Below are 27,741 nucleotides of genomic sequence, written 5' to 3'. Positions count from 1 at the left end.
AACAAAGAAAACAAAAACAAAACAAAACAAATAAATAAAAATAAACCACAACAAGCAAGCAAAAAAACCTACCAAACCCCACTGTGTTATTTTGATCCCCAAATGCATGGGAGACCTCTCCAGGATCATCTCTAAGGCAACTCGGAAACCGTGTAGGTCTCTTTTATGGAAGAGACTCCTGTGCTAAACTACTCCTGCTGAGTTAGCACACTGTTAGATGCCCTGAGCTTCCTGTGCTCATGACAGCCTTGGAAACTCCTCTTTTCTGAGCAAAACAATTTAGGATCTGAAAGTACTTTTGCAATCAGCAGGATTCTGAAGTGCCACATGAAATATATCTTTAGAATGTCACAGAAACACGTAACTCTGACTCCTTAAAGTCAACCATTAAAGCAAACAGAGCAATCCTGGAATTGCATAATGATTTATTGATTTTAACAAACGATTATGTCAGTCTGCCCATGCTGTAAACTGTAAAGACTGTCTTCACTGTGCTGTGTCTTGTTATCCATAAAACACAAAGGCATTTTAACCTTTGCCAAGAGTGATAGCATTAATGGTAATGAAAAGAAAATGACAATTCACAATCAAGCTTGCAAACGTTTTAATTGTGAACATATTTCCATAAGCCTTTTTCTGGCACCTGCTCTAAGGCATTCTATCCTCCATACCTTTTTGAAAAATGTGAATGTCAGTTACATACTGTACAGAACCTGGAAATAAGATCTAAGGTGGCAACGTACTGCTTTGATTTGGATGTGAAGATCACTCTTTGCAGCCCGTACTCATCCATACTGCAGCATTTTGACACAAAAAATAATACTTACAGCACTACAACGTGCAGCCAAGATTCTCAAACTTAAGAATACTAAAATTTTCTCAGGCAAAACAATTTCAGGTGATTAAAAATCTTTTAGAAACAGAGCTAATACGAAGTGAGATATAAGACACGGCGCCTGAAAATAGTCCTTATGATAGTGAATCTTTACTCAGCTGGGTCTAGAGATTTCCTGCAGGTAAACTATGATGCTTCCTATCTGCAAGGTGCTGAAACTTAAGAAACTCCTGTAGGTTCATTCTGCATTTTCCATGGTCTGTCCCTTGCCTCACATTTACTGAGCACTATGTGAACTGCCTTCCACCATGGTGCTGCTGAGTCAAAGCTCAGAAGTCTCATGCTAGATCATAAGTTTGAGAAATAAGAAAGCTTGTAAAGAAAACAGTCATACTAACTATGTTTAAAATAGCTAGTTTTCATGCTTAGCAAAGTGATTATCAAGAATGTGTGGTGAGAGATAGACTGATTTAATTACACTGAACACTAATGAAAGAAGCTTCTTGCGTAAGATGCACTTATTTGAGATTTCCATGGGACACTGAGCATTCATTACAGGCAAGATGTTCATTTTATTGCTTCATTTCAGTGAGACAGCACCACTGGTAAAAGGAAAAGGACAGGTGTGTCTATCCCTCACAGTGGATCTAAACCATTCAGTCAGGTTAGTCCCTTCTCTTTAAGCCTGGATAGCTTTTTGCATCTTTTTGTCTTACCAGTACATCTCATTAATCAATCTTTCCTCCATTGGCACTTAGTAGGGAAAATTTTGATTTACATGTTTTCCATGGAACTGGATGTCCTTTTGCTCAGTTTCAGTTATTTTCCTTCACTTGCCTCTGGCTGGATTATTCACAGCCCTTCCTTTCATCACAAAGTCATCAATAGGACATGACTAGGCTGCCCAGAGAAGCTGTGGGTCCCCATCCCTGGAGGCACTCAAAGCCAGGTTGGATGGGGCCCTAAGCAGCCTAAGCTGCTGGGTGGCAGCCCTGCCCATGCCAGTGGAATTAGAACTGGGTGGACTTTGAGGTCCTTTCCAACCCAAGCCATTCTGTGACATATGAATATTTGTCAACTGAAATGTAGTAAGCTGTGCTCTGGATAAAGCTGTCTCTTGTCCTCAACCTTTCTGGCAACAGCTTTTCAGAAGCAGGTCTCCTGCTCTCAGGATTGTGCATCTACATAGGAAAATTGCCATTTTCCCAGTTCTTGTCATTTGATCAGCAAGGTAAACCTAAATAACAGAACAGCAGGAATGGATGTGAGGGCATACTTGCCAAGATACAAATTGGAAGAGCTTTTGATCCATTTTAGTTAATTTGTTGACCACAAACAGGAAACAAGGCAATTTCCCCAGCAACTGTTGTGGCAAAGGGAGAAGTGCTTGTGTAGGCACAGCAAAGCAAAGAAGTTGGTAGCCCCCTTCACATTCCCTGTTTTGAGAACAAACTTGTTTGGATCCTCAGCTGCAGTAAGCAGGCATCCGTTGCCAGAACAAATGGAAGACCATGAGGCCTTGAAGGACCTCTCTCTAAACAGATACATATATAAACAAGGATGCTGAAGTTCTTCTCTATTCCTCTTTGATAATGTTTTATGACCCAACATGCTCTCTTCAGATAAGGCAAAGTTTTCTTAATTGAAGATAAATTTCCTAGAATTTTGCCTGGCAATTGATCTAGGAGATATAGACTTGTGAAACACGCTCACGCTGTGGATCACTATGAGATTATTTCATGTTGGAATTCAGCTTGGAGCAGAACTAATTGCAGTGTATGTAACCTCGAGCATCCAGTTGGGTTAAGCAGTAGTGCTTGGCGTCACTGATTCTGCCACTGAGTTTGGTTAATACGAAGTGTTTGTTTTGGCAGGTGAAACTTCATGCCCCACTTTTTGCAGAGTGTGAAGGTTTTTGTTGTTTCTTTTTCCTGCTGCTGCTCCCCATGGGTCTAATACCACATTCTTCTGTGGTGACTCTTCAATACATTTTTATTTATTCTGCAGCTCTATTTCAGTGAAGAAATAAATAGTCTGCTCTAATTTTTTGGCTTCTATGTTCTTTCTTGCACTTTTCTGCTCTGAATGTCGGATTCAAAAGTTCTCACTTGTAAAGCTCCTCAGGGGCATGGGTCAATAACTGTGTGGGTTAGGAAAAGATCACAGTCCACAGCTCTCTATAACTGGAATCTGCTGTTATGGGGAGTGGGATTTTTGTTTCCCATGGCAGGCATGGGGATAAGCCACTGACAAAACACCATGGGCCTTGCTGTTCTAGCAGAGAAGGTCTCCTGAATAGGGTTTTCCAACATTGACAGGTTATGTTCCAGTTGTATATTTAGAACTGCATAGCAAATAATGTGCTTTGTGACAGGTAGAGAGAAGGTCTGTTATGCTTGTGGTCCTGTAGGTCAAAATGAAAGTAAGCCTTGCTGGATGAGAAGTGAAAAACAGGATTGCCAATTTTGCTTAAATACACCTTTTGAAAAAACACATTCTCCATGCCTTATTTCATGCTGTAATTAATAAAGATGCACAGAGATGCAGTGGGGCTCACACCCTGCAGAATGGCTGCCTGTCTGGGAGCCGCTACATGCTGGGTGTCTGCAGGCCTGGCCACAAGATGAACCATAGAAGGAAGCTCTGGCAGTGCGCATGGACAAAATCCCCTTGGTGACTAAAGGCTATCAGGCTCCTTCTTCCTTCACCTCGGCTTCTATATTGGCCACTTGAGGATAGTCACAGTGGCATGCTTTGCAGAAGGGTCACAGTGCTGGCCCTTGTTCCCACAGCCTGCTGGAAAGCTGAAGTACTGTTCAAGTGCTAAAGAAATTTATTCCCTGGGAAAGAGTATCCTGTGCGCTCCCTGATTGCATCCTCCCAGCCTGAAAACTTTTCAAGCTGTCTGTCTAAACAGTTCCCATATGATAATGCCTCACCACCCCAGGCTTCTGCTTTTGCTTGTCTTCAGCTTCCCTTCTGCTGACCCGAGTGGCAGCAGCAAATCAACCTGTGAATACCCAGAGCTTCGTGTGCTTTCAAAGCTAGGCTTGATGTTTTCAACATATTCTCTCATTTTCCTGCATGCAGACTACTGTCTAACATTTCTGGAAAGGCAGCCTGTGACTCCAGCCAATTTCTATGGCATTTTAAAGCCACACATATGTTTAATATATCTACTACTTCCTTCCCCAGGGCTTCATGCTTCTCTTGCCATTCATCTTTTCATGCTATATGCATAGAATGAGTTATCTACAGCGTCACTATTGTAATATATGGCACTTCTCAGCACCTACATGGCAGATGCATTAAAAACTCTAACAGCCTCTGCCTGACTCCACCAGTGTGAATGCTCTACCTGGTGAGAAACAACCAGAAAAAGTACTTTTCCCATTCAGAATTTTATGAAAAGGCTATAGAAGCAGATGTCCTTTCTCAGTTATTTTTCTGACTCTGGGAAGAGGTATGAGTCAGTGTAATGCAGGGGAGCTGGCTTAATCTGAAGCAAATGGACAGAAATGCTGGTTGAATCAGCCGTAGCTTTGTCACACATGTGAAGCTGACCCTCCCACTGAGAGCTGGCTGCAAAGAGCACAGAAGTAAGTGATAGACCTTTTCTCAAACTGACAGGGCTCCAGACAAAGCCGCAGCTCACTTGCCCCAAGCAGCCTTGCATTATTTCCCCACACACTCCTGTTCACCACAGTGTAGGAGCCCCTGCCAGGGGTGTGCTAACAACATGTAAACCTTCAGGCAACAGCAGGTAGTGACAGCACTGTAACCACAGCTCAGCTGAACCCTAAAGCACTTTGTTGTCCTCCCAGTTCTAGGCATAAAGATATATGCAGAAAAAAAAAAAAAAGTCTGCTTGGGAAATACAGACTTCTTTCTATTGTTGTTCTGCTAAGCCAAAATAGGTGAATGTACCCACTTCCATGACTGAGGTTAGTTATGTAAAGTCACACGCTTTACTCCCTCAAGCTGTATGAAATTGGCTTTGTATAACAAGTCTCTGAAGCAGTCAAAGCTGGGAACATCCCAAAAAAATCAGGCTAGAGAATGGTTTCTAAGACAGCAGGAACCTCTTCAGAGTGGCTGTCCTGTGCCACATCACTGCTGCCAGGTCAGTTCATCTGGATCTCATGCCCTGAACCACTGCTGTTTACTGGCAATGTCAGTAAACAGTAGTGGAGGAGCTGGAGATAAGAAATAGAGATTGGAAGAAGCAGTACATGAGAGAAGGTTGAAAAGACAGCTGTAAGCACAAAAAGTCAACTGTACAATGCAGAGGAGTTTGTACACAGGAATCAAGGAATGGGTATTAGGACAGGCAAGATGAGAGGAAAGGGTGTGGGCTGAGGGGAAGTGAAGGAAAAAGTATATGCCAAGTAAGAGGTAAGCAGGGAATGCAGACACTGAGAAGTAAGGAATCAACTTGGGGAAGGGTGAACTTAGAATTTCTGAAAAGAAGAATTAGGTTCAGCAGTCTGGGAGTTGTCAGTGTGTTCAGTGACTCTGTGGTGAATTGCAGACTGATCAAAGTACTGCCATGCTTCACAGTAATCTGGCAAAGGATGCCTCGACTCCACTAGGAAGGTCTTCTGCTGCCAGTGACTACTGGAGACAGAAGTGGGCAAGATGACTATCTGACCAAGGAGAGCACTGCAGGAGGTGGTTGAGCGCAGCTTAGAAAGAAAGCTGTACTGCACATAAAAATCCTGAAACCTGGCATTCCTTCCCCAGCAATCAAACTGCAGGCTATATTTAGCCCAACCTAAGCAGAAACAAAGAACAGCAGGAGTAGGCTTAGCTCGAACAGCTGCCACCAGCTGCTCAGAGGGGATGCAGGTAGGGCCAATGTCAGATGTAGTTAAATGAGATGGAACGGGGAACACAGATACGCTTGAATGAACAACGCTGGCTTTTGGTTAGAATTTCTAGGTTTTATTATTTCATGGTTAGCCAAAAAGGAGATCAAATGTCAAGCAAAGCAGAGTATGAATGCTTCTTACATCAAGGGCAATACTACAGTGAAGCACAGAGAGAGAAGCAGAGGAAAGGGAGCAGGCAACAGGTACAAGCAAACCATCTTGCCCATTACAGCAAATGTGTTTGTATCTAGCCCAGGTTGCTGGTGTTAGAACTGAAGAGAATGGAGAAGAAGCAACAACTGCAGCTTTGAGAAAGTCCATGACAGACTGGCTGACGAACAACTGCTGACCAGACGTTCATATCTGTGTGGTATCACTAGTGTGACTTCTCCAAGAAACATATCAGGGGTGCTTGTGGGTACCACTGATCTCAGTAGTGCCCTCTGCTTCATTAATGTACCCCCTGCCCAGCCCTCAAACCAGATGTACTGGGGCTACTCCAAAAGCAGCTCTTGTTCTTGTCAGCATGGCTAGGACCACACATTCATGGGTGACAGTGGCCTATGTGTTTGATTCACAAACCCCGAGCTCACTCCCTAGTACAGGCATCAGTGTCATCCACTGAATAGGAGGGTAGATAGATCATGTTACTGCAACTAGTTGTTTGCAGTATTACTTGCTTCTAAACATGTGTTTGTGTGCTTGAAGATGAGAAAGCATTCCAAAATCTCACCCAGTGTGAGCTAGTTACTGGTATGTTTCCACTATTAGGTACACACAAACAACTACTTTCAACAAATGCACCTTTGAATAAGCTATGTAAAACCAGAGGTAGTAAAAAGTGGGATTGTTTAACGAGTACTTTACCAATGAGAAGTCCTAGGGGACAGTTAATACAGTGGGCATTAAACTTGAGCACTGAACAATCACTTACGTGTCTGGTTGCCACTGCCATTCTTAAGAATAAACACACACACAAAAAGAAAAGCCATTTCATCTACTTTATCAGTGTATAAAAAAATAAGTAAATCCATAAATTCCCTTTCCACTCACTTTCCTGTATCTCAGATGCACCTTTATTACAGTAATCCTCCTGGGATACATCAGTTGGTATAGCACGAAGTTCAAAGCTTTTGTGGTAGTTTTCCTTGCCTTATGAGCAGAACTGCAAGCTCACTGACTAATCGCTCCTTAATAGCTCATGTTTCCTCCTCAAAAGTCACTTAAATGAAACTGGTGAGGGAAAACTGCTGCAGGGATTTGTGAAGTAGAATATTACTTTGAAATGGGCTTCTTTCCCAGTAACCCATACAGTTTTTTGAAAAAAGGAATTCAGTTCAGGCACTGCAGTTGGAAGTGATCCTCAGAGGTAAATTTCAAATATACTCCCAGATAATGAAAACAAAATACAGATTTGTTTTAGGTGTCTCTCACTTGGCTGTTGCTCACATTTGTTCTGTAGGAACTTTTAAATCTAGGTATCTTTCTCCAGGTATGTTCCCCATCCTGGGTTAGACGATATAGGGTAAGAAAACACTGAAATCTGTTCACAACATTTCCAGCGGACACTAGAAAGACTGACGCTGGTGAAACCTTCATTTCTGTGGTGGTCTCTTTGCAGATGCTATTTGCTGATGCCACTTTATCAATCACCCCTTTGCACAAAAGCAAAGAACTGAGCCTTTATTGCATCTAAAGATGACAGCAGCTCTGCGTTTTAGGCACCTTATTCAACAAGAAAAGGGTTTCTATAGCTGCAGATAAGCAGGCATATATTTGCCAGGGAGATGGTGGAGGTTTTAGCATTTTCCATCCTGTTCAAGCAGCAGTAGAAGCCATATGTATTTCCATGTCACATAGCAGAGCTGCAGCTGCACAGACTGCCCAGACAGATGAGAAGTGCATCTGCCCGTGGCTGAGCGCACCGCACCATTCATGCAAACACACAAACTTGAAGTGTTTAGCCTGGCACATACTGAGCAAAAAATCAAGTTGGAAAGCACATGCCACAGCTGGACATTCTCTCTTTTTTGGCCAAAATATAAGGGCTTCTATGCAGAGGTATTTTGAGCATTCACAGTCAACTGAGTTATGAGTTGGAAAAGCATCAGCCATGCTGCTATCCAGTACATGCCCTTCTTTTCTTTCCTAGTTAATACATTTTCACTCCTCTGCAGCTTTCTGGGCACATACTGTACCTTGTGATGACATGGGAGAACAAGGCCTTTAAGTCTTCATTAATTGTTACTTCTATATTTTTAAAAGGAGCTATTTAGGAAATTCTAGCTTTTGTTACCATAGGAATGAAGCCGCAGGATTCAATAGAAGAACAATTTAAATAGCAATGCTTAAGTAATTCACATCAGTTTTAATTCTCCCGTCCCTCCAAGCTCCTCTTGGACATAGAGAAAAGAGCTTAGAAAGCTCTTTCCTTCTCAGTGCCACTTGACTCTAGCCCAAATGGGGAGAAGACAGCCTGTTACCTATAGGAGAACATAGCAGTGCCCCTTTCCACCCACGGGACTCTGCTCCCTCTTCCTGAGTGAAGCAGCAGCAAAGAGCTCCTTGGCACAGAGTTCCTCATCTGTTCTTTTTTCAGCTCATTTAAAGCAACTTTTATTCTCCAAAACTGGGAGAATGAAGCAACCAGTCCCCTGGATAAGAGTGGGTCGAGCTAGAATGCTTGTACCTGGTGAACTTGACCAGGAGAAACCCAAGTTGATGCTTAGTGCAATTCTGATCTAACTGCCCTAACAGCACACTCTTAGTTGCCCTTCTGAGTTGGTTTATTTCTCTGTTTTTATTTGAAAGGTTTAGGTCTACATTAAATACAAACGCAGGATGGCTGAGTTGATCAGTTAATTCTGCTGGCCTTCTGCTGACAGCGGGGAGGCAACGAAAAGGAGGAGAACAGTAAATGCTGACACTCGGACTTGCTGTTCCCTGGTTTGTTTTCAAAACCTTTGAACTATGGAAACTTGATAAGAAACAAGAAAGTAGAGAAAAGGTTTATTTTTCTTGGCTTTAACTTCAGGATTCATTCTTTGGGATGCTCTCACTCCTCTGACTTGTGAACAGCATTCTCGTTGGGAACATTGGGTTAGCAGCTCTCTCCCGGGTGAGAGAGTTGGATTAATCAAAAGGGAGTACTTGCAGAACAAGGAGCCTTGCACCTTATTAAACAGATGTGTAGCATTAATAACAAGATTAGGATGTTCACTGCCTCTCAGTATGGGTAACAACTAAACTGACTTTCGTGGTGCACGGAGGACAGTTATAATTCTCCATGCGTCCCATCCCAGCACAATACTTATTTCATCATAACTGCTTTGATTCACTGATCCAAAGACCTACTCTGGAACTGGGAAAGGAATTACAGTACGTGTTTGTAACTTCACAGATGCTGTGAAGTGGTGAAGCCACTTACAGATTAAGGACCAAATGCCTGGCTCTTCCTCAGCAAGCAAAGATGAGCCAAGAAAACAGGCCAGCAACCATATTTTGGCATGACTATCCAGCAATTACAGTGACTTTATTTATCACCCAGTGTCTCCTTTTCATCATACATATCCAGTCTGGTCCATTGTCCCGTCTTGCATTCTTGCTTCTACAGTCTGGCTTATCTTTCAGCTGTCTGGCCAAGCCAATGCTAGAAACCTATGGCCACAGGACACTGTCTCTACAATGCATCACAAACTCCTGTCATTGATAGGAAATTACATGGAGACTCTAAAAAAATACATTAATATAGTAGGATACTTAACTGCCAAACCCAGCTATCTGGAGATTACTTAGTGTGCAGCTCTGCTTTCAACAAAGGTCTAACAGTTTCCATGTTGCTGCTGTTGACTACAACCAAATAGGTACTTTCAGACACCACCACTGCCAGCCCCCCACTTACTGCACTGGAATTGGCTGAGTTGTTTAACTGGATCCTTTTATGGGAACATACAAGAGAGTTTTTCATAGATGGAAATTCTGGGATGCAGTTGCTGCTCTGTAGGGGTGGCTGATAATGCTCCAGAGCTTCCCCAACCCCTTAAATTCACCTTTGTTGTGCTGCCCACATATTTGTGCCTTCATTTCCACACAGCTTCACATGCGTGGTCACAGTTAAAAAGAGGAGACCTTAGTCATATTTTATGTAACTCCTCTCTGCATCTTAAAGGAAAAGAGAAAAAAAAAAAAAAAGTGAAAAGGGACTCTGAAACTAGGATGTTTAATAGATTTGCATTAAAAACAATCTCCCACTCAGTTTCAGGACTACATGACAACATTTCTAACATAAAATCATGGTTTAGTGAAATCTGTTTAAAAAAAAAAAAAGATACAACAGATAAAAATGAAAGGTTTTTGTTGATCTTTTGCTGGTGAGGCATTTTAACCTAATTGGCAGCTTTGCATTCTTAAATATAAGTTCTCAGATGGCCAGGGTTATCAGAGCACAAGTCTAGGAAGAGTGGCTGAGAGAACTGGGATTTATTCTGGAGAAGAGGAGGCTCAGGGGAGACCACATCGCTCTCTATAACTCCCTGGAAGGAGGCTGTGGCAAAGTGGAGGTTGGCCTCTTCTCCCAGGTAACAGCAACTGGACAAGAGGGAATGGCCTCAAGTTGCACCAGGGAAAGCTGTGTTGAAATGAAGGCACAAATACATGGGCAGCACAACAAAGGTGAATTTAAGGGGGTGGGGAGGCTCTGCAGCATTACCAGGCACCCCTATATCCAGTTTGGATATTAGAAACAATTTTTTCTCACAAAGAGTGATGTTGCAATGGAACAGGCTTCCCAGGGTGGTGGTGGAGTGCTCATCCCTGGAGGTGTTCAAGAAACACATAGATGTTGTACTAAGGGACATGGTTTAGTGTGTAATATTGATAGTAGGCAGACGGTCGAACTAGATGACCTCAGTGGTTGTTTCCAACCTTAATGATTCCATGATCAGGATGCAGGGACATTTTTAGTACTGCAGTTTTCCTGAAAATGTTTCAAGGTCCCCTTGCATTGTTTTGAATCCACCCAAAAGACTGGACAACCACTGAAACCATCAACCAAGTACAAGTTGAACCACTAAAGTTACTTGCAAAACTTGGAGGGAGCAGCAAAATACAGCAGCAGATTTATTAAAGTGTTTCCAGTTCATAAGGTATGTGGGAAGAAGGTGTGGCAGAAGTGAGAGCAACAGGAGAGAAGGCACGGTTTAAACGTATCCCAGTGTATTAACAGCATTCCCCCAGGTATTTTATTCAAACAGGTAGAATTTAATCTGTGCTGGCTTTGTGTAAGTGGTGTAATCTCTAATGACCTCTGCCTCATATACGCCTTTTTTCCTGAAGGCTGACAGAACTCTTTCACTGATAGCGTTCTGCTAAAAGACCTTCGGGGTAAGCATACTTTCATAAACTGCTTCCCAAGTTAACTAAACCATAATAAGCAGCTTGCGGGACACAACCTCGACACTTCCAACATAAAAGTGACCTTGGGGAAATGGAGCTGGCTGTCAGCACTTGGGAGTCAGCCTAATGCTCTTAAAAGTAGGTCCTAATCCTGGCTTCTCTAGTGCAGGTTTCTCTCATGCAAGCAACACCTTACAATTCCCAAGCTGGCACAGGAGCATGAGTGGCCTGAATCTTCCTGTTTTTTCATCTTTGTGGTGCAAGGACACGTGAGAGTGGTCCTTGAGGTGCCAAGTTAATGCAACACCATCAAACTGCCTGAGGAAGCATGCAACCCCTAGCACTGCACTCATTTATCTCACTGAGGAAAAGGCTGTGCACAGAAAAGGATTTTTCACATTTATGCCTCCCCCTTGTGTTTCTACAATATGAACTCTCCAGGCTTTGCTTATTTCTCAAATGGTCTCTCTCAAAGCAAACTTAACACATCACATTTCTTGATTTCTTGGTAAATATGTAAACCTAAGAGAACTCTCAAAACAAAGATCCTTTGAGGTGTCAAACTGAAAATGCTCCGCTGAAATAAACACAAATTACAGCAATAAACACCTATCAGAAGCCATCCAACACTTAACAGAGAATCTGATCCTGGACAGATTGCAATATAGATAATGTAAATAAGAAACATAAAACCTTAATATAGCACAGGTTTTGAAGGGACAACTTGAATAATACTCATTCCCTCAGTTCCCTTGGAAAAGAGGAATCTTGCCTTAATGAGAAGTAGGATGGAGTTGGGGTGTGAAGTTTTCTGTTTTCTATCTTAAAGCAATGAACGTACTTTAATTTTGGAGAATCTGGAGACAATAGTGTAAAAAGCAAGGGAGAGAAGCCCTGGCCTTATCCTGCCCTCTCTGACAAGACTAAGTTCACAGCTGTCCTATTGCACAAAGAGTTTGCACGGTGCTGCACAGAGGGAGCAGAAAGTTACCTGCTGACAAGCAGAAGGAAAAGCAGACAGCAAACATACCTGATTTGCCCACGCCAGCTCGACCAAAGATCGCCAGCTTCACTTCTGCACTCTTAGCCATGCTGGAGGAACAGTGTCAACAAATTCACTTGATGATCAAAACTGAAGCAGAAGCAGCGTTCCCCAGATCCTGTCTTCGGCTTCACCGTGTCATCGTGACGTCAGTGCAGAGCCTGGGGATGAACACCACGAGCATGGAGCTACAAGGAGCCAGGCGCTTCCTCACCACTCCTCCGTGTGATTTGTAAGTCATGCCAACGGTGCTGCACTCCAGCCTTAAGCACTGCACTAACACCACTGACACATTTGGCACCGTTAAGTAAAACCTACCTTAAGCTTTCCAGCTCTTGCTGTTTGTTTCCTGCTGGCATTGTAATGCTGACAAAGGTACCTATTCAACCTGAAGTATCTGCCTCAGGGCTCCAGGTAGGGCTCCTTATTCTTTTTGCCTCGGTGGGCTGCAATTGTTTGTACCTGCCTTAACTCTGAGGCCTTAGTTTAAAAGCTACAACCATTCACCAGCAACGCCCGCAGACAGTTGATCTGTCCTCGAGCCCTCAAATTCCAGAAAGGTTTCAATTACTCAGCAGCAGTTGTTTAAAACCTCTGAGCACTTGTACCTTGCCCCCTCTCCTAAACAAATCAGTGACCAGGAGTTCTCCAGTGCTCCTTCTTTGAGCTGCTTCAGCTCACATACACACACACATTAGGCAAAGCAATGGGGTTAGACAGAGGATGCCAGATACCTGGCAACACGCTTCCAGCAGGCCCCATGGGAATAAATGGCTTTGCTGCATGACCTTGAGCAAGTCACCTGCTCCTTCCTCGCCACCTTCATTTCTCAGAGCTGGGCAGTAATGCACTTATCGCTGCCTGTCCTCCTAACGCGCTCTCGGACATCGAGCAAAACACGGCAACGGTGACCCTCAGCCCCGAGCAAAACCTCGAGCGCTCAGTCTGCCTTTACAACCGCGGAGAACTTTACCGTTATGAAGGTTAGTCGCTGTGCTAGAATGCCCACGTTAGCCGTTAATTCTTACAGCGACAAAGCAAACTCTCGCTTACTATTACCTGCTCCGAAGCCAGGCACAGCCCGTCACCCACTGGGGCAGTGGGAAAGAGACACGGGGCTCTCCCTCCCCCGAGCGCTCTCGCTCGCCGCTCCGGGACCCTCCGCTCCCGGGCTGCGCTGCGGCACGTCTCGCCGCGTCCCGCCGGCGGCTGTAGCGGCTGTACGATCATGCACAGCTTCACCACCGCCCGCCTGAGACTCCGGGGTGCTTTGCTCCCCGCCGGGGTCCTGGCAGGTGCCGCCCAGCCCGGTCCCGCAGCTCCCCGGCTCCGCGCACCCCACGCCGCAGCCGCCCGCTCGGCGCTCACCTCTTTGCGGTGCCGGGCTGCGCCGTGGCGCTCAACGAGGGAGGCGCGGCCCGGCCCGGCCCCGGGCGCTCCCGCCGGAGGCAGCGGCCGCACAATGCGGACACCCCGCCCGCCCGGCGGCGGCGGCGGCGGCGGCAGCTCCCGCGGCGCACTCAGCCCGCGGCGCTGCAGCGCCCCCTGCCGGCCCCACGGCGCCTCTGCGAGACCGTCTCCAGTGCTGCCTTTCCTTCCCTCTTAGTGTTCACCAGTACCTCCGTGCACCCTGTATAAAGGTATAAAGTCAGGCAGTCTCTCCCAGTCCTTACGACAAAACAGCAAAGTGAAAGTGAGACCGTTTCTTCAAACGGCCTTCTGTCAGCACCGGCTCTTCATTTGGCGTTCTTCCTCTGTGCGCCCCAGCCTGCATTATGGCAAAGGGAAACATTGTTATTTCAATTTGCAAATGGGGAAAATGAAGCATGTAATTGCATCAGTCCACTCGAGAGGTCAGAGGCAGGGATAAAGCTCTGATGCAACAGGACAAAATTTACCGGACAACTTTTGCTTCCATGTTGATTAAACTATGCAGCAATGTAAAGATACATGAATAACAGATGTGAACCAGAGTTCCAAAGCACTTAAAGTTCAGTGGATGTTCCTTTCATGTTTCTGTTCCAGCCCATATCTGAATGAGATACAAGGTGAGTAAAAGAAATGGCTCTCCCCCCTCTGTCCTTCTCAATGCAAAATTAAATGAAAGTTGTCTTGGAAAAGATGAGCCCACATCTCTACACAAGAGCACAGGCAGCATTTAGGAGACATCAGCCCTGAGGAGACCTGAGCACCTACATGCTGTGCCACTTGGAAGCAGATCCTAAAACAGTTGTGCTGCATATCATTCAAATGCAAAAAAATTAGAAGGCAGAAGTGAAAGCAGTAGTGTGGTTTGTGCTTTACTTTTAAAAATAAATTCTGAAGCTTTAAGCCTTCATTCTTTGTTTGGTTTACATAATTTAGAGGGATTAGATTTTTCCATCCTCCAAAGAGAGCAACTGGTGAGTATCTATTTTGCATCTGGGGAGATGTGTGCTAGTCTGGAGGCCTGACATTTGTTTTGTGTCTATGGAATTCACCCTGCATGGGGCTGTCAAATTAAATATGATAACAGGCTTTTACAAAGGAGTAGATAATTTATTGGTCATTAAAAATCCCAGTCACTGTGCAATCTGCTTGCGATGAAGTCTCCTAGTGCCAGGGCATAAGAATTCAGTAAACACCAATCCTGGACACAGGCAAAGGTTTCAGAGACCCACAGGCCTGGTCCAGGACCATGTCCATTGCTGTTTGCTTCCTCTGGCCTCATACATAATGTTGATGGGTTTGGGTGTGCTTTTTTTTCCCTTCCTAAAATGAGTTTTGAAATTCACTGGTTTTAGTTTTATAGACCAAGGACCTTGGTCTTTTGCCATGCTTTGCCACACATGCATACTTTGCCATAAGCAGTGGTTTACCTGCAGCTGTGCCTGGCACCGTGTTTTCTCATTGGCTTTGTCACTTGTGATGATCCTGGAATGTACTTATGGGTGTGATCTTTGCATGGGGAATGAGACAGAGAATTGCAGAATCATAGAATCATACAACCACAGAATCGTTTGAGTTGGAAGGGACCTTTAAAGGTCCAACCCCCCTGCAGTGAACAGGGACACCCACGGGTAGATCAGGTTGCTCAGAACCCCTCCAGCCTAATCTTGAGTGTTTCCAGGGATGGGGCATCCACCACCTCTCTGGGCAACTTGTTCCCATTTCCTTTGTGATGACATCACGTTAGCTTCCTGCAGGGTAGTAGAGCAGACTGGTGTGACATTACTGGCATGACAAACAGCATGTGAAGTTGATGCATAAACAGGAAAGGAATGGTGGTATTTTTCTACCAATCAGGAGACTTTGTGGTAGATGACAGTGTTGCAGGTTTCAACAACTTTTGAAAGAAGATTTGGGCATGAAATTTGATGGGAATTGTGAGAAAGGAAAAGATTACAAAGGTCTGATTTCACAAAAGCATCTAGGAGCTTGAGCTTCATAAAAGCCAGTGTCACTTCATTCTCTGATCACCCTTGGTCATCTGAATCCAGATGCTTACAAACTGTAGAGCAGATAATGCCAATGTTGGGATGGCTGAGGAGACAGACTCTCCTGGTCTGCAGTAGGGTACCTGCAGTTGGTAAAGGATTACTGAGCTCAGGATTAATACCTTTGCTGCTGCTTTAGGAGAACAACTCAGAACTGTAGCAAGGATTGCTCAAGAGCCATGCACACCTGGTCAGAGCTGGATGCTTGTCCTGAGCAGCAGCCCATCAGTGAGTAGGATTACAGCCTTTTCTACCAGCACTCTCCTGAGAGCTGAAATGTTGCTTGATTACTGTTAGAAAAACAATAGAACAAATAACAAGTTAACACAAATATTTCTAGCTATTTCTAAGGGTTCAAAGAGAAACATTCTGATTCTTTTCTTCATTTTCACAGAATATCTTCCAAATGTTTCTGTGTTGGCTTCCAGCAATGTACATAAATCTGTTCAGTTATGCTAATCTAGTGCCATGAAAAAAATTGCAACTTTGTCATTAGATTATGGGCACACTTTGTTGTTAGTCTGTAGTCATTATAATTGCTGGTTTAAATTAATGTTGCCTTTGCTTATGTTTTCCCTTGTAGCTCATGAAACACTGAGTTTATAATGATGTGCTTCTTGAGTGTATGCTGAGTCTTTATAACTTCCCTCAACTTTTTTCTTACTATATATAAGAAAAATTAAACACTTTTGTTTTAAGATACAGGCTTTATTGTTTAATAGGTGTTTATTTCTAGTGTAGTAATTGAGATCACAATCCTGGAAACATTTGGTTGTGTTTATCTTACAAGAGCAGGCTTAATGAAGTAGCGAAGGAAGCTACAGATTTGCCTTTGGGATAACCTGGTGCCATACTAACTCTGTGCCACTTCAAGGAAAATATCTACACAAGCACAAAATCCCTCACATACATAATTATTGTGGTGTTCTTTTTTTTTTTTTTTTTTTTTTTTTTTTTGTTATATGTACAATTAGTTCAGGCCCATGTGAAGATTTAAAAACCAAGCAGATGTTGAACTTTGCTGAAATTCAGGCTATAGCAATCTCTAATCTGAAGCTCTGCAACAGCCTATATTGATGTTGCAGCCACAAAGAGAGAAGCAGAATCTGGGCTTCAACGTTTTGTTTCATTTGGCTTCATGAGGTGCCAAAACAGAGTACTGGAGAGGGACAAGGGATGCTCTTCACAGCATCTTGTGGATCTCACACATGGAAATGCTTCTGTGCTGTTTTCTGACTCAGGCCTTCTATTTCAAACATTTGGTGTGTTTTCAAAGAGATGCATAAATACATAGCTAGGGTTTTTTTGCAGTAGCAAGATTTTTATAAGGTATGCTTCAAAGTGATACATGTGCATGCGAAGTTGACATACATGGTGCCTATGTTGATATACAAGGTCTACCTATGCTAGGTAGATTAGCAAGGCATAAATTCATGTTTTGTAACCCATGACAAATGACTCTTCCATTATTTAAAGGAGGCCTGCAGGAAAGATATGTAGGGACTCTTCATCAGGGAGTACAGCAACAGGAAAAGAGTTAATGCCTTTAAGCTAATAGAAAGTAGATTTGGATTAGACATTAGGTAGATATTCTTCATTATGAGGCCCTGGCACGGGCTGACCAGAGAAGCTGTGAGTGCCCCATCCCTGGAGTGTTCAGAGCCAGATTGGATGAGGCCTTGGGCAGCCAGAGATGCTGGGTGGCAACCCTGCCCACAGCACAGAAGTTGGAACCAGGTGATCTTAAAATTCCCTTTCAACTCAAACCATTTTGTGATTCTGTGATTCTGTTGCTCACATTAAAAGTCATAAATTCTGCTAATCTGGGTTTCTCCTCATCTGAGCCATTGACTAGATTTCATCCTATCAGTCTGCCTTTAAATTTGGGCAAGTTGTGACTACATACTCATTTGGAATACAGCAATGATTGCATTGACCCTATCACAGTTTAGTCCTTTTTGTTCTTTGTTTATGGTTTGCTTTTCTGATATTGTCGCTTCTCCTTCCTCACTCATCTTTTAGAGGAGAGATCTTTTAATAGTTTTTTATTAAAGGAAAATTAATTAATACATAACCCTAGCAAAAACAGTGTGACTGTAATTCTCTTGTACATATTCAGAATTATAACATACTTACATGCTTGAAAAAAAAAACAAAGAATTCCAGTTTCCACACTGAAGTAAGTTTGGACTAATAACTAAATCACCTAATAATATTCTGTAAATCAACTAATAGTCTTCTAATAGAGAGATTTGTATTATGGATTTAATAAAGTACAGTAATGGAATTAAAAACCTCTGCTAACACTTGCAACAAATTTTGCAACAAATGTGCAATACCAGACTTTATTAATGAATGAGTTACACTGATGTGTCAACTTAATTTCTTACAGATGTATTCATGTGCTTTGAAAAGACCAGTGGAAATTACCATAAATTCATTTGCTATCCATGTTAATGAATGCTAGCCCTTATTCTTCCTCAACGGTATTATGATTGCAATCTGGATTGCCGTAGGGACTCCATTGTAATTCATCATTGCTTCAGTGTTCAAATTCTCTGGTGGAACCAGATATTGGTGTCGACAACATCTGGAGTTTTCCACCTCTCATCTTTTTTCTACCTCCTTCCCTCTGTTTAATCAAGAGAATGGAAGGGGTAATTGCTGCCATCATTAATAATATGTTGAGGGAGCTGAATGACTGAGAGGATTTTGGAGGATATTTAAACCTGGAGTGTAGATACAGATTCGTTCTTGTCTCTTGTTTCTCTCTCTGTGTAACCACCACCCAACAGAAAATGCTGAATGAGGGCTGGGTGGGACATCCCTAGTGCAGAGAGCCAGGCCCAGGCAAGTGCTCTGCTTTCAGCCCTGGGGCCTTGCTTGCATTGTGGCTCAGCTTCTATACAAAAGGTAGACCTGTTCATAGAAGTAAGACTGAAGAATATTCACTTTGAACACACTGTAACATGCCCAGAGAGGCAGGAGGCCACACTTCAATCTCCCACTCTGAATCCAAGCAGTAGATTTGTTGGGGTGTGCCTCTTCACATGAGTGCCCTAGTGACTGCAGTATATAAATGGGTATATATGGCTATTGTATGTTATATACACAGCTTCTATACTTGTATTAAAGAGAGAGGCTGTTCCGGATTTTAACTAGGAGTAATTATCTGTACTTTATAAAATTCAGATTTACTTCCTACTCAAGCTGATCAGTTTCTAGCCCATTCTCAGGGGCTAGGGACTAACAGAGCTCACGGAGGCACAGCAAAGGAAATCTTGAGTGTGAATTGTTCTTCAGCATAGACCATGTCTGCCTGCCCAGCAGTGTATGACAATATGTATCCCATGCTGTCTTGTGGAAATGTGGCTATGGCCAACATTAGCCATAGGTTTTCAGCCTGGATCCTTCCTGAAATGGCTGCTAGCATGAACAGGAAGGTGCTGTGGGGGTAGTGAATACAGACATGTAGCAGTATGGGAATTCACGGTGCTGTCAGAGATCATCCATAGACATGAATGACAGCCTTGCAGCCCTGCAATTAAGACGAAAACAATTATAGAAGACCCTGCCACAAATTTGGTTTTGTTCAGGAAAATATTAACGTAATGAAATCATAGCATTCTGCCTCAAAGCAATATGGTCTTCATTGATAGGCTACAATCTTGTTTGGGGCAAGATGGATTTGGAATCCTTGAGAAAAAGGGGAAATTCATCTTGGTGTCCTGTATCCTCCACTGGCTAAAGGGTGAATATAAAAGGGAGGAAAATGAAGAAACTGTCGCCATGCTTATAAATTTCTCAGCTTTTCTTTCTAAGCTACCGAGAATGAAATGTTTCATTTCAGGTTGGACAGACCACTGCATTAACAGAAAATCAGTTTTGTTTTTGTTTCTGTTTTTGTTTCCTAAGAAAACAAAACTTTTATGTTGATTTCTCACTGATGACTACTTCTGCTTGTAAAAGTCTGCTGTATTGTTTATGAAATCCATTAACATTTATAAAATCTCCAGAACTGTGCTGTGTTCTTTCCTCTGTCCTATCTGCTGTGCTTGAGAGGAGCTAATGTAAAGATAGTTCATTATCCTCCTTCACATCTAGCCCTTAAAATTCCTCCATGCTGTCACTCTTAAAATCATCTTGACAAGTGTTTGTCTACAAATACGTTATGCCCACTGCCTATCACGATCAAAATGACATTTTGACAATCTTTGCTCTTCTGTATCTATATCAATCAGTTGTCTTCCAGGAAAAGAAGAGTGTTGTAGTGGGGAATAACTTTTCCACATCCAAATGCTCAGGAACTGCAATGGCCTGTGCACAGTTCATATCAATGTGATGGTGACATGTCATACAAATATCTCAGAAGAAAAATAGCAAGTGCCTTTTTCAGGCAGGAATTATGTGATATACTCTCTGTGAGGCTTAAAAACTCCAATCACTTTACTCAGAGTTTCAGAGGATCATAGAATATCCTGAGTTGGACAGGACCAGCAAGGATCATTCAGGCCTTCTCCTGGCTCCACACAAGTTCAGCCAAAATCCAAACCTATTTCTGAGAGCGTGGTCCAAACTCTCCTTGAACTCTGGCACATGTGGCCATGCCCACCGCCCTGAGCAGACCCTGTCCCTGACCCCCAGCTGCCCTCCCCTGACGCAGCTCCATGCCGTTCCCTCAGGCCCTGTTGCTGTCACACAGAGCAGAGCTCAGCACTGCCCCTCCGCTCCCCTCATATACATATATATTCTTTGGTGCTGTTTTGATGAATGGTGTCTGGGATTATATATCGCTATTTTTCACCACAGTATTTGGGGACAAGATCTGGAGAGGAAAAGCAACAATTGTTTGGATAGTTAACTCCAGTAGCATTAGTGTCATCTAAATACATTTTGGAACTCTCCCTGAATTTGTGTGTAAGACCATGAAAGAATCACACAGCCTGTGACTCTCTTTTCCATTCAGTAAATAGCTGGAGAGGGAAATTAGCTTGTTCTGGCGTTACAGTAGTTAGCCCAATCTGGTGACCAACTCTGAGACTCTGTGGTGCTCTGCCACTGGAGAACATGAGGTGCTCATGAGTGATCCATCCGCATTGCAAATCATTATTGCTAATCAGTCTAGCTTTTGTGCACTGGTTACTGTTATGAAGTGCACCAGAAGTTTCAGTTGGCAACAATGACCATTAGGCATCATTTGTAAATAAATGATAAATAAATCAACACAAAACTTTGTGTGCCAATGTTAACCAACAGACATTACAGAAATGAATTTCTCAGCATATTATTCTGTGAGGTGGAATGACTCCAAAAGGACTTACTTTGAAAAGCGATTAGTAATGCTATAATTTCAGAAATCTTTTAAGAACTCTTTGAATTCCTGTTGACTTCACATTCAACTGAAAGCAAAGCTTAAAGGATTCAGTAAGGCAGAAGCAATGAAAACAGCAAATGCCAACACCTAAAGATTAAGCTATTTCTTATGATTTCTCATTTTCATATGAGCACAATCCCATGGAAAACAATGCAATAATATTGTGGAGATTCACTAACCAAGCAGTAGTTAATTTATTTAAGCTGTTCATTATTTCAGTATCCACTGGGAGTGGGGTAGTGGGTGAAGAGAGTATTCCTTAAGAAACACTATCTGATAATGCCTCTCCTATACCCTTCGTCAACATGATATCATCCACAATAATAATGTCATTTAAAAAAACATTCAGTTTTTACATAAGTCTTCTGCTTCAAGAATGCAACAGCACATTTTTGCTAGTGTCACACAACGCCATAGTTCAGCCACTTAACACATATTGCTGCACAGCAAATGGGCACTAAAAAGGAGATACCCTAGTCATAAGCCTTTAACAGTATTTTGGCTGATTGACTAAATTCATTCTAAACTGTGCATTCTTTGTAGTTAAGATCATTTCTCTGTAGCGTTTCATGCCCAGACCAAAACACCAAAACAACATCTCATAGCTGTCCTTGCAGCATGACAGGGAGGCATCAATATGTTATGAAGTGCCACGCACAAAACAGAGAAGAAAAGTAACTCTGATGAATATAGCATATATTGTGAATGCCAATACCAATGTAAGACTTTGTCATCTGCTTACTAAAAATAAAAATTGTTAGATGATGGTTCTGTTTTAAATTTTTTAACATCTGTTTAGAAAGCCCTGAAGAATTATGAAGAATTCATCTGTACTTTTTCTGGAAATCAGGCCCTGAGAGGTTCCAGTTGCTTTTGAAAACCAACTATTGTCTAAAATCCCTATTAACTGAATCAGTACTCATCTTTTGAGTGATTTAATGAGTGGATGCTCGACTTGACAAATCTCAGACCACTTTGTCTTTTCGAGAACAGTGATCCAGTATTTTGTAAATACTGGCTCCACACAAGGTGCTTTCAAGTGAGAAGCCAAACTGAGGTAGCCCAAGCCACCCACTTTCAGTACAATATGGATGTGTGTATGTGATACTTTGCTTTCACTCTTAAGTCATGTAAGTGCACAGAAACAACTTCTCTGTTTTATTTAAAATTACAGGACAATTCATATTGTTCCCTCTCATGATTCTGGCAGACACAGGCTGAGAGTCAGGCCCATGTACAAGATATTCATCACATCAAATGCTTGAACATGGGAAAAATATCCCCAACTGTGGACAGTGTTTCCATTCTGACCACTGCTATTAACTGTGGTCCCTCCAAACTACCTTGAGGATGGCAAGTTATTTCATACAACTTTAACCATCTAACAAGCATCTAGGCTGAACTGATGAACATTTCTGCAGTCTGTGAAGTTAGTTCTAACAGGCAGTTCATCTTACCTGTCTCTGAAAGTACCTTGAAAGCACAATTGTTTCAATACAAACCATCAACTTAATTGTCAATATAATCCACTTGAAGCAAGACATCACCTAACTGAAGATGGGTCATAGCAATCCTGCTTCCTCTTATGGTCTAAGTAATCTATTTTAATATGAGAGGCATTGAGTCTAGTGGCACTTATTTTCCTATTAACTGTGAAATGTTTTGTGTTGAGAGCTCTCACGGAGTTTTAGTCAAATGAGTCCTATTGCCATCAGAAGCCTGGAAGGTTTAGTTCTCAAGGTTCATCCCAGTGAGGTGTGTTTGCCAAAAAGTGACTGCCCTGCAGCTGGAAATGCAGGAATTTTCTTAGTTCAAAATTTTGCATTCATATTCTATGTTTTTCTCTCATGAGGCAGGTTGTTGACTTTCATTCTCGTTACAGAAGATGAGAAACCTATAAAAATGGCATATATTTATGTACAATCTTGTACACAGCTTTGCTATGTGGTTTTCCTGACCACAACAGCAGAGTTCTGGATAGCTTTATATGACGTGTTGTTGCTGTGAGGTTCTTGCCTAAGTAACTTTGTCTCAACTCTTCGTTTTGTCTTCCTCTGGCTTTGACAAACTAAATATGTATATATACATGTTAGCCACTCTTTGTGTGAGCTAACATCTGCCTGTCTTTAATATGAGATCTGAGGCAGTCACCATCATCATCTGCAGCTACGTAAGGGGTTTGATTGCTCCTTCTCTTGAGCATGAATGGGAGAGACAGTTTGGCTCAAAAGAGGTCCACTATTGTCCTCAGTGCTGAACCCCACCATTAGTGCCATGGCAACCACGAGCCTTTCAGTGTAACAACCATCTCCAGATGCACATTGCTATTTAGTGTGGGTTTCAGGGTGGCATATCTTTAAAAGGCACAAACTAGATGTCTGTATTTAAAAATTCGGATTCCTAGGCTGGATTCCAAATGAAACAAAGATATTTTCCCTCTTAGCTTTTCTGGGGATGCCATGGTGAGAGGAATGCATTTTTATTTCATTTTATAAAGCGGGGAGTGTGTGCATTCCATGGCTTTGTGCCATCTTCATCATTAAGCCACCTTCTTTCCTGTTGTATATTAATTCTGTAAGAACTGAAGCTTTGCTGACTGTCCAGCCAAACTAAAAATACCCTCCAGAAATAATATGACGTAAAAATGATTGCCTTCCAAGGCAAAAAGTAGTCTAATCTTTATGATCAAAACCAAGAGTATGATTGTGATTGAAGCAAAAATGAACTGTAGTATTCTCTATTCACAAAAATCACACAATATAGGTACCAAATATGAGCTTTGATTTCTGGGCTTCAGTCACATCTAAAAAGTTTGTTCCAGTCATATTGGGCTTAAAGCTCCTTGCTTTTCTCAAAATATACATGTTCTTTCAGCTAAAAACTCAATTACCACTTGTTTTGAAAGGTCATGTTGGTGGTTGGTTGTTTTTTTTGTTGTTGTTGGTTTTTGTTTTTTTTTTTGTCAACTGCTCCAAAATAGATCTAAAATGTATCCAAAATTGTCCATTTCTCCATTATCAAGGAAGTACTAATTTACTGTCTTGGTTGTCTTGAAGAACCAGATGACAGTGCTGAACCATTTGAAAATGTGAAAAGTCAGGTATTTTCCAAATATGAGAATAAGATATGTTGGTACATCAAATAATGAACTGTCTATTGAAAAGCTGAAATGCTGTAGGAACAAGGTGATAATGGGGAGATGCTTTCCATGACTGATTACAAGTGCATTTTTCAAAGTGTTATAATACTAATGTGAAATATTTTCTATAGATATTAAAGTTTGAAATAATACCTTTCTTGAGACCTAAATTAAAGACAAATAATTGCTGATAAACCCACAGCTATCATCTTTCTCAGAACTTATGTCATTGCCAAAGTGGAAGAGAATGGGAAGCATTTCTATTCAGAGATATAAATCCAAATAACTTTTAATAAAGAAAATCATCCTCAGTCACAGAAGTAAATAAACTTGGTTTTTGTTTGTTTATTTACTTATTTATTAGTGGGGTGTTTTGGAGGGGAAATGTGGGGACTTAATTTTTTTTGGGGGGGGTGCTTTTGTCTTTTGGATGGTTGCTTTCTGTGTGTTTTGTGTGTGTGTGTTTCTTGATGGGTTTTCTCTTTTTGTTTTCTTTGTTTTTCAGGTTTTTTTGGAAGATTTTGGGGGTTTTCTAGGGTTTCTGTTGTTGCTTTGGAGGGCTTGGTTGTTTTTTGTTTATTTGCATGTGATTTTGCTTGGGTTGTATTCCTTTTTTTGTTTCAGGGCCAACAGTAGGTATTCACACGCTTCAGCAGTAGGACGTGGATAGTGTCCCTTCTTTGCTTTTCTTCAGTGTATCTCAAGCTCCTGTCTTCCTTAAATGAAACAGCATAAAATTATTTTCCATATATAAACAGGTTTGAAGAGATTGCAAAAATGTGCTGAAAATTGGCTCTGTGAAGACAAGAGTCAGAAACTATTTTTAGTGATTCCTGTAGTGCCTACTGATGGCATTTTTCTTGCAATGGAAATCGTGCATGGCCCTAGGAATTTTTTTCCCTGCACAAGATATAGATCTCATGCAAGCAAATGTACTGGGAAAAACATTTGTAACTGACCCCCACTATCTCTCATGCAGCTCATTAGAGGGGCAGAAATGAGGAAGAGGCTGAATTTTCAACTTCGTTTTCAGGTGTTTGCATCTGCATTACTCTTTAGTGGTGGCTGGCAGTTAGAACTCAGTTTTGCAAGATTTTGTTTAAAAGCTAGTCCTGAAGCAGCAGTCTTTGTCCATAGGAATGTTTCAGTGATTACTTACATACAACATTAATTATTCTGTATGGCTCAGGCATCACGTTATTGAGAGGAATGTTCTAGTTAGATGGATTATCTGCAACAATGGCAAAGTCCTTCAGGGCAAGGTTTGGTGGAAAGGCTGAGATCCAATGGGAAAATAATGATTTGCATCATATAATGAAGAAATGTATAACTGAGCATACACTCAAAGAATGTGAATTAAGAAGCTTTGGGGTACACTGATTTCCTTTGACATTTTTTGGTCTGCACATTTGTTCTGACTTTGTATGGAAAAGGCTGATAAATACAACAATTTATATATGGAAAATTTAAATCATTTTGTAAGCTGCAGCTGATATAAAGGGCAGCAGCTTTCTTTGTAGGAGTTGTACCTGGATAAATGTGCCACAGCAATTTTCAGCAACCTTTGCTTGTTGGAAGACAATTTGACATTTAATTGCAGCTCTTAAAAGAATGTGAATAGAAACTAAGATTTTTAAATAATTTTGTGTATCCGTTCTTTCCTTTCTGATTAAACTGGGCTACACCCAGACTCCAGAACCTGGAAGGAGTTTTGAAGCCTCCAGCCTGAGCTGGATCCAGATGTTTTTCATGCAAGTGCAGGCGAGACCCCATCACACACCAGTGCTTGCAGACTGCCTTGCTTCCACCAAGAGGCAGCTCATGTGTTGCCCAAATGGGAGCCAGCTGGCAGCAGTATGTATGTAATAGCCAAGCAAATGAAGACAGGGGAAGCCAACAATCAGCTTCTCTACATTCGTTCCACAGCCTCCTTATTTCAAAACTCTTTGCTAATTAGAATGTTCCTTAAGGCAGTATTTGGCATCCTTCTGCTTTGGTTTTCTGTGGAGAAAAACTACATGTTGACCAGAATATTTTTAGGTAATGCCACAAGGCTCAGAGCAGGTAAACAGAGTTTTTCCAATTTTTTATTTTTTCTGTAAAATGAAATGAAAATGTCAGACTAAGCTAAAGAATAACCTCAGGCCACAGCCTGATGACAGGCAAAAGAGGTGTTTCTTTGAAGGAAAACTTTCTGGTTAGTAATAGTTGCTTTGACACTTGGTGCAGTGTACCAAGAGGGATAAACTGCAGGGTTTTATAAAGGATCTAAATGAAAAATAAATAAATAAGTAAATAAGTAAGTAAGTAAGTAAGTAAATAAATAAATAAATAAATTCTGTTTGATCTACTAAGCTACTAGTTGTTTTAACAAAGACATCTCTGTTGACATTCTGCAAGATAGAACTACTGCAGTTAGCAATAACTTCCACTGATTTTCCTGGGTCTCAATAATCATTCACAGGGCTTTGCCATTAGATGCCATTTTAAAGACTCATGTCTTTCATTTATTCCTGTGATCAGGCAGGCAAGGACAGGGACTTGTGCTGGCTGTAGAATTGATCGAATTATTCAGGAGTCACTGATGTGCATCCTGAGAAAAGTGTGAAAAGATGGTCTACTCTTAAAATGCACCTATTCTGAGGCTGCCTTGACTTTGTTTTCCTGGTGAAGGTTGTGTCGCTGCACTTTTGTTGTTGTCACTGTTATTGTTGTTGTTTTGCTAAAAAAGTGATATACACAAGACAATACATAGCTTACAGAAGATAATATTAATGTTGACAAAGAAGAATTAACACATATCCTGTGAGTATCTTTTACAGATTTTGTTTGAGGGATCATTTGTGAGATCCAGTCCTTGTAATCATGACTTTAGCCAGAAACATTATTTCCTCATGAAAATGTGTATCTACATACAATAACCACTTGTTTTTTTGTAGAATATTCAAACAACATTCCTATTTGGGGAAAACAAAAATGAAAAAAAAAAACCTCAATACTTTGGTGCTCAGCGTATTAAAACAAAGCAGGATTAATTAATTATTTGTTACAATAGAAGGAATTTGCTACTGTAATAAAATATCGAATATTTCAAGTCCTATCTTTGCTATTGAGGTAAAAGTAAATATGATCTCCATAGGATAGTTTTGTCTTAAGATTAACTTGAGCTGGTTTATTTATTCATTTAAAAGGAGCTTATAGCCAGGAAGGAGATAAACTTTTTACAAGGTCTGATAGTAGTAAGACAAAATGGCTTTGAACTAAAAGAGGGGAGATTTAGATTTGATCTGGGGGGAAATTTTTCACTGAGAGGGTGGTGAGCCCCTTGAACAAGCTCTCCAGAAAGCTGAGGATGCCCCATCCCTCAAGACCAGGTTGGATGGGGCTCGGCAGCCTGATCTGGTGAGTGGCAGCCCTGCTCACAGCTCGGGGTTGGAACTGGATGGGCTTTAAGGTCCCTTCCAATTCATATCATTCTATTATTTACTATATGAAGCCAAATATTTTTCAGCTAATAAATAAAGGAGATTTTGCCAGATGTACTTTCCCTAGATCGTGATTGACTTTGAATAGATTGGCTTTGTTTCTGATGTAGTTTTTCTATTACACA

The 27,741-nt window shown here is 41.7% G+C and overlaps 1 protein-coding gene across 3 annotated transcripts in view; it reads right to left on the bottom strand.

Moving 5' to 3' along the window:
• Nucleotides 1-13,622, bottom strand: part of RERG (RAS like estrogen regulated growth inhibitor) — a 106,897-nt gene extending 93,275 nt beyond the window's left edge. Inside the window, exons 1-2 of one of the 3 annotated variants that reach the window (XM_052668689.1) lie at nucleotides 13,511-13,622; nucleotides 12,131-12,303 (exon numbers count right to left, since the gene is read on the bottom strand). In XM_052668689.1, coding sequence (XP_052524649.1) covers nucleotides 12,131-12,191 — 61 coding nt within the window. In that variant the 5' untranslated portion in view covers nucleotides 12,192-12,303; nucleotides 13,511-13,622. Of the gene's footprint in view, nucleotides 1-12,130; nucleotides 12,304-12,460; nucleotides 12,694-13,201; nucleotides 13,456-13,510 lie in introns of those variants that run through there. The other 2 variants (XM_052668687.1, XM_052668690.1) reach the window with 2 other exon arrangements.
• Between the last annotated feature and the right edge of the window lie 14,119 nt (nucleotides 13,623-27,741).

The sequence above is a fragment of the Tympanuchus pallidicinctus genome, unplaced genomic scaffold (genome assembly GCF_026119805.1).
Source record: "Tympanuchus pallidicinctus isolate F22 unplaced genomic scaffold, pur_lepc_1.0 scaffold8, whole genome shotgun sequence".
In the NCBI taxonomy this organism is placed as follows: Eukaryota; Metazoa; Chordata; class Aves; order Galliformes; family Phasianidae; genus Tympanuchus; species Tympanuchus pallidicinctus.
The sequence above is the reverse complement of the archived record's forward strand: the minus strand, read 5'-3'. Positions and strand labels throughout refer to the sequence as shown.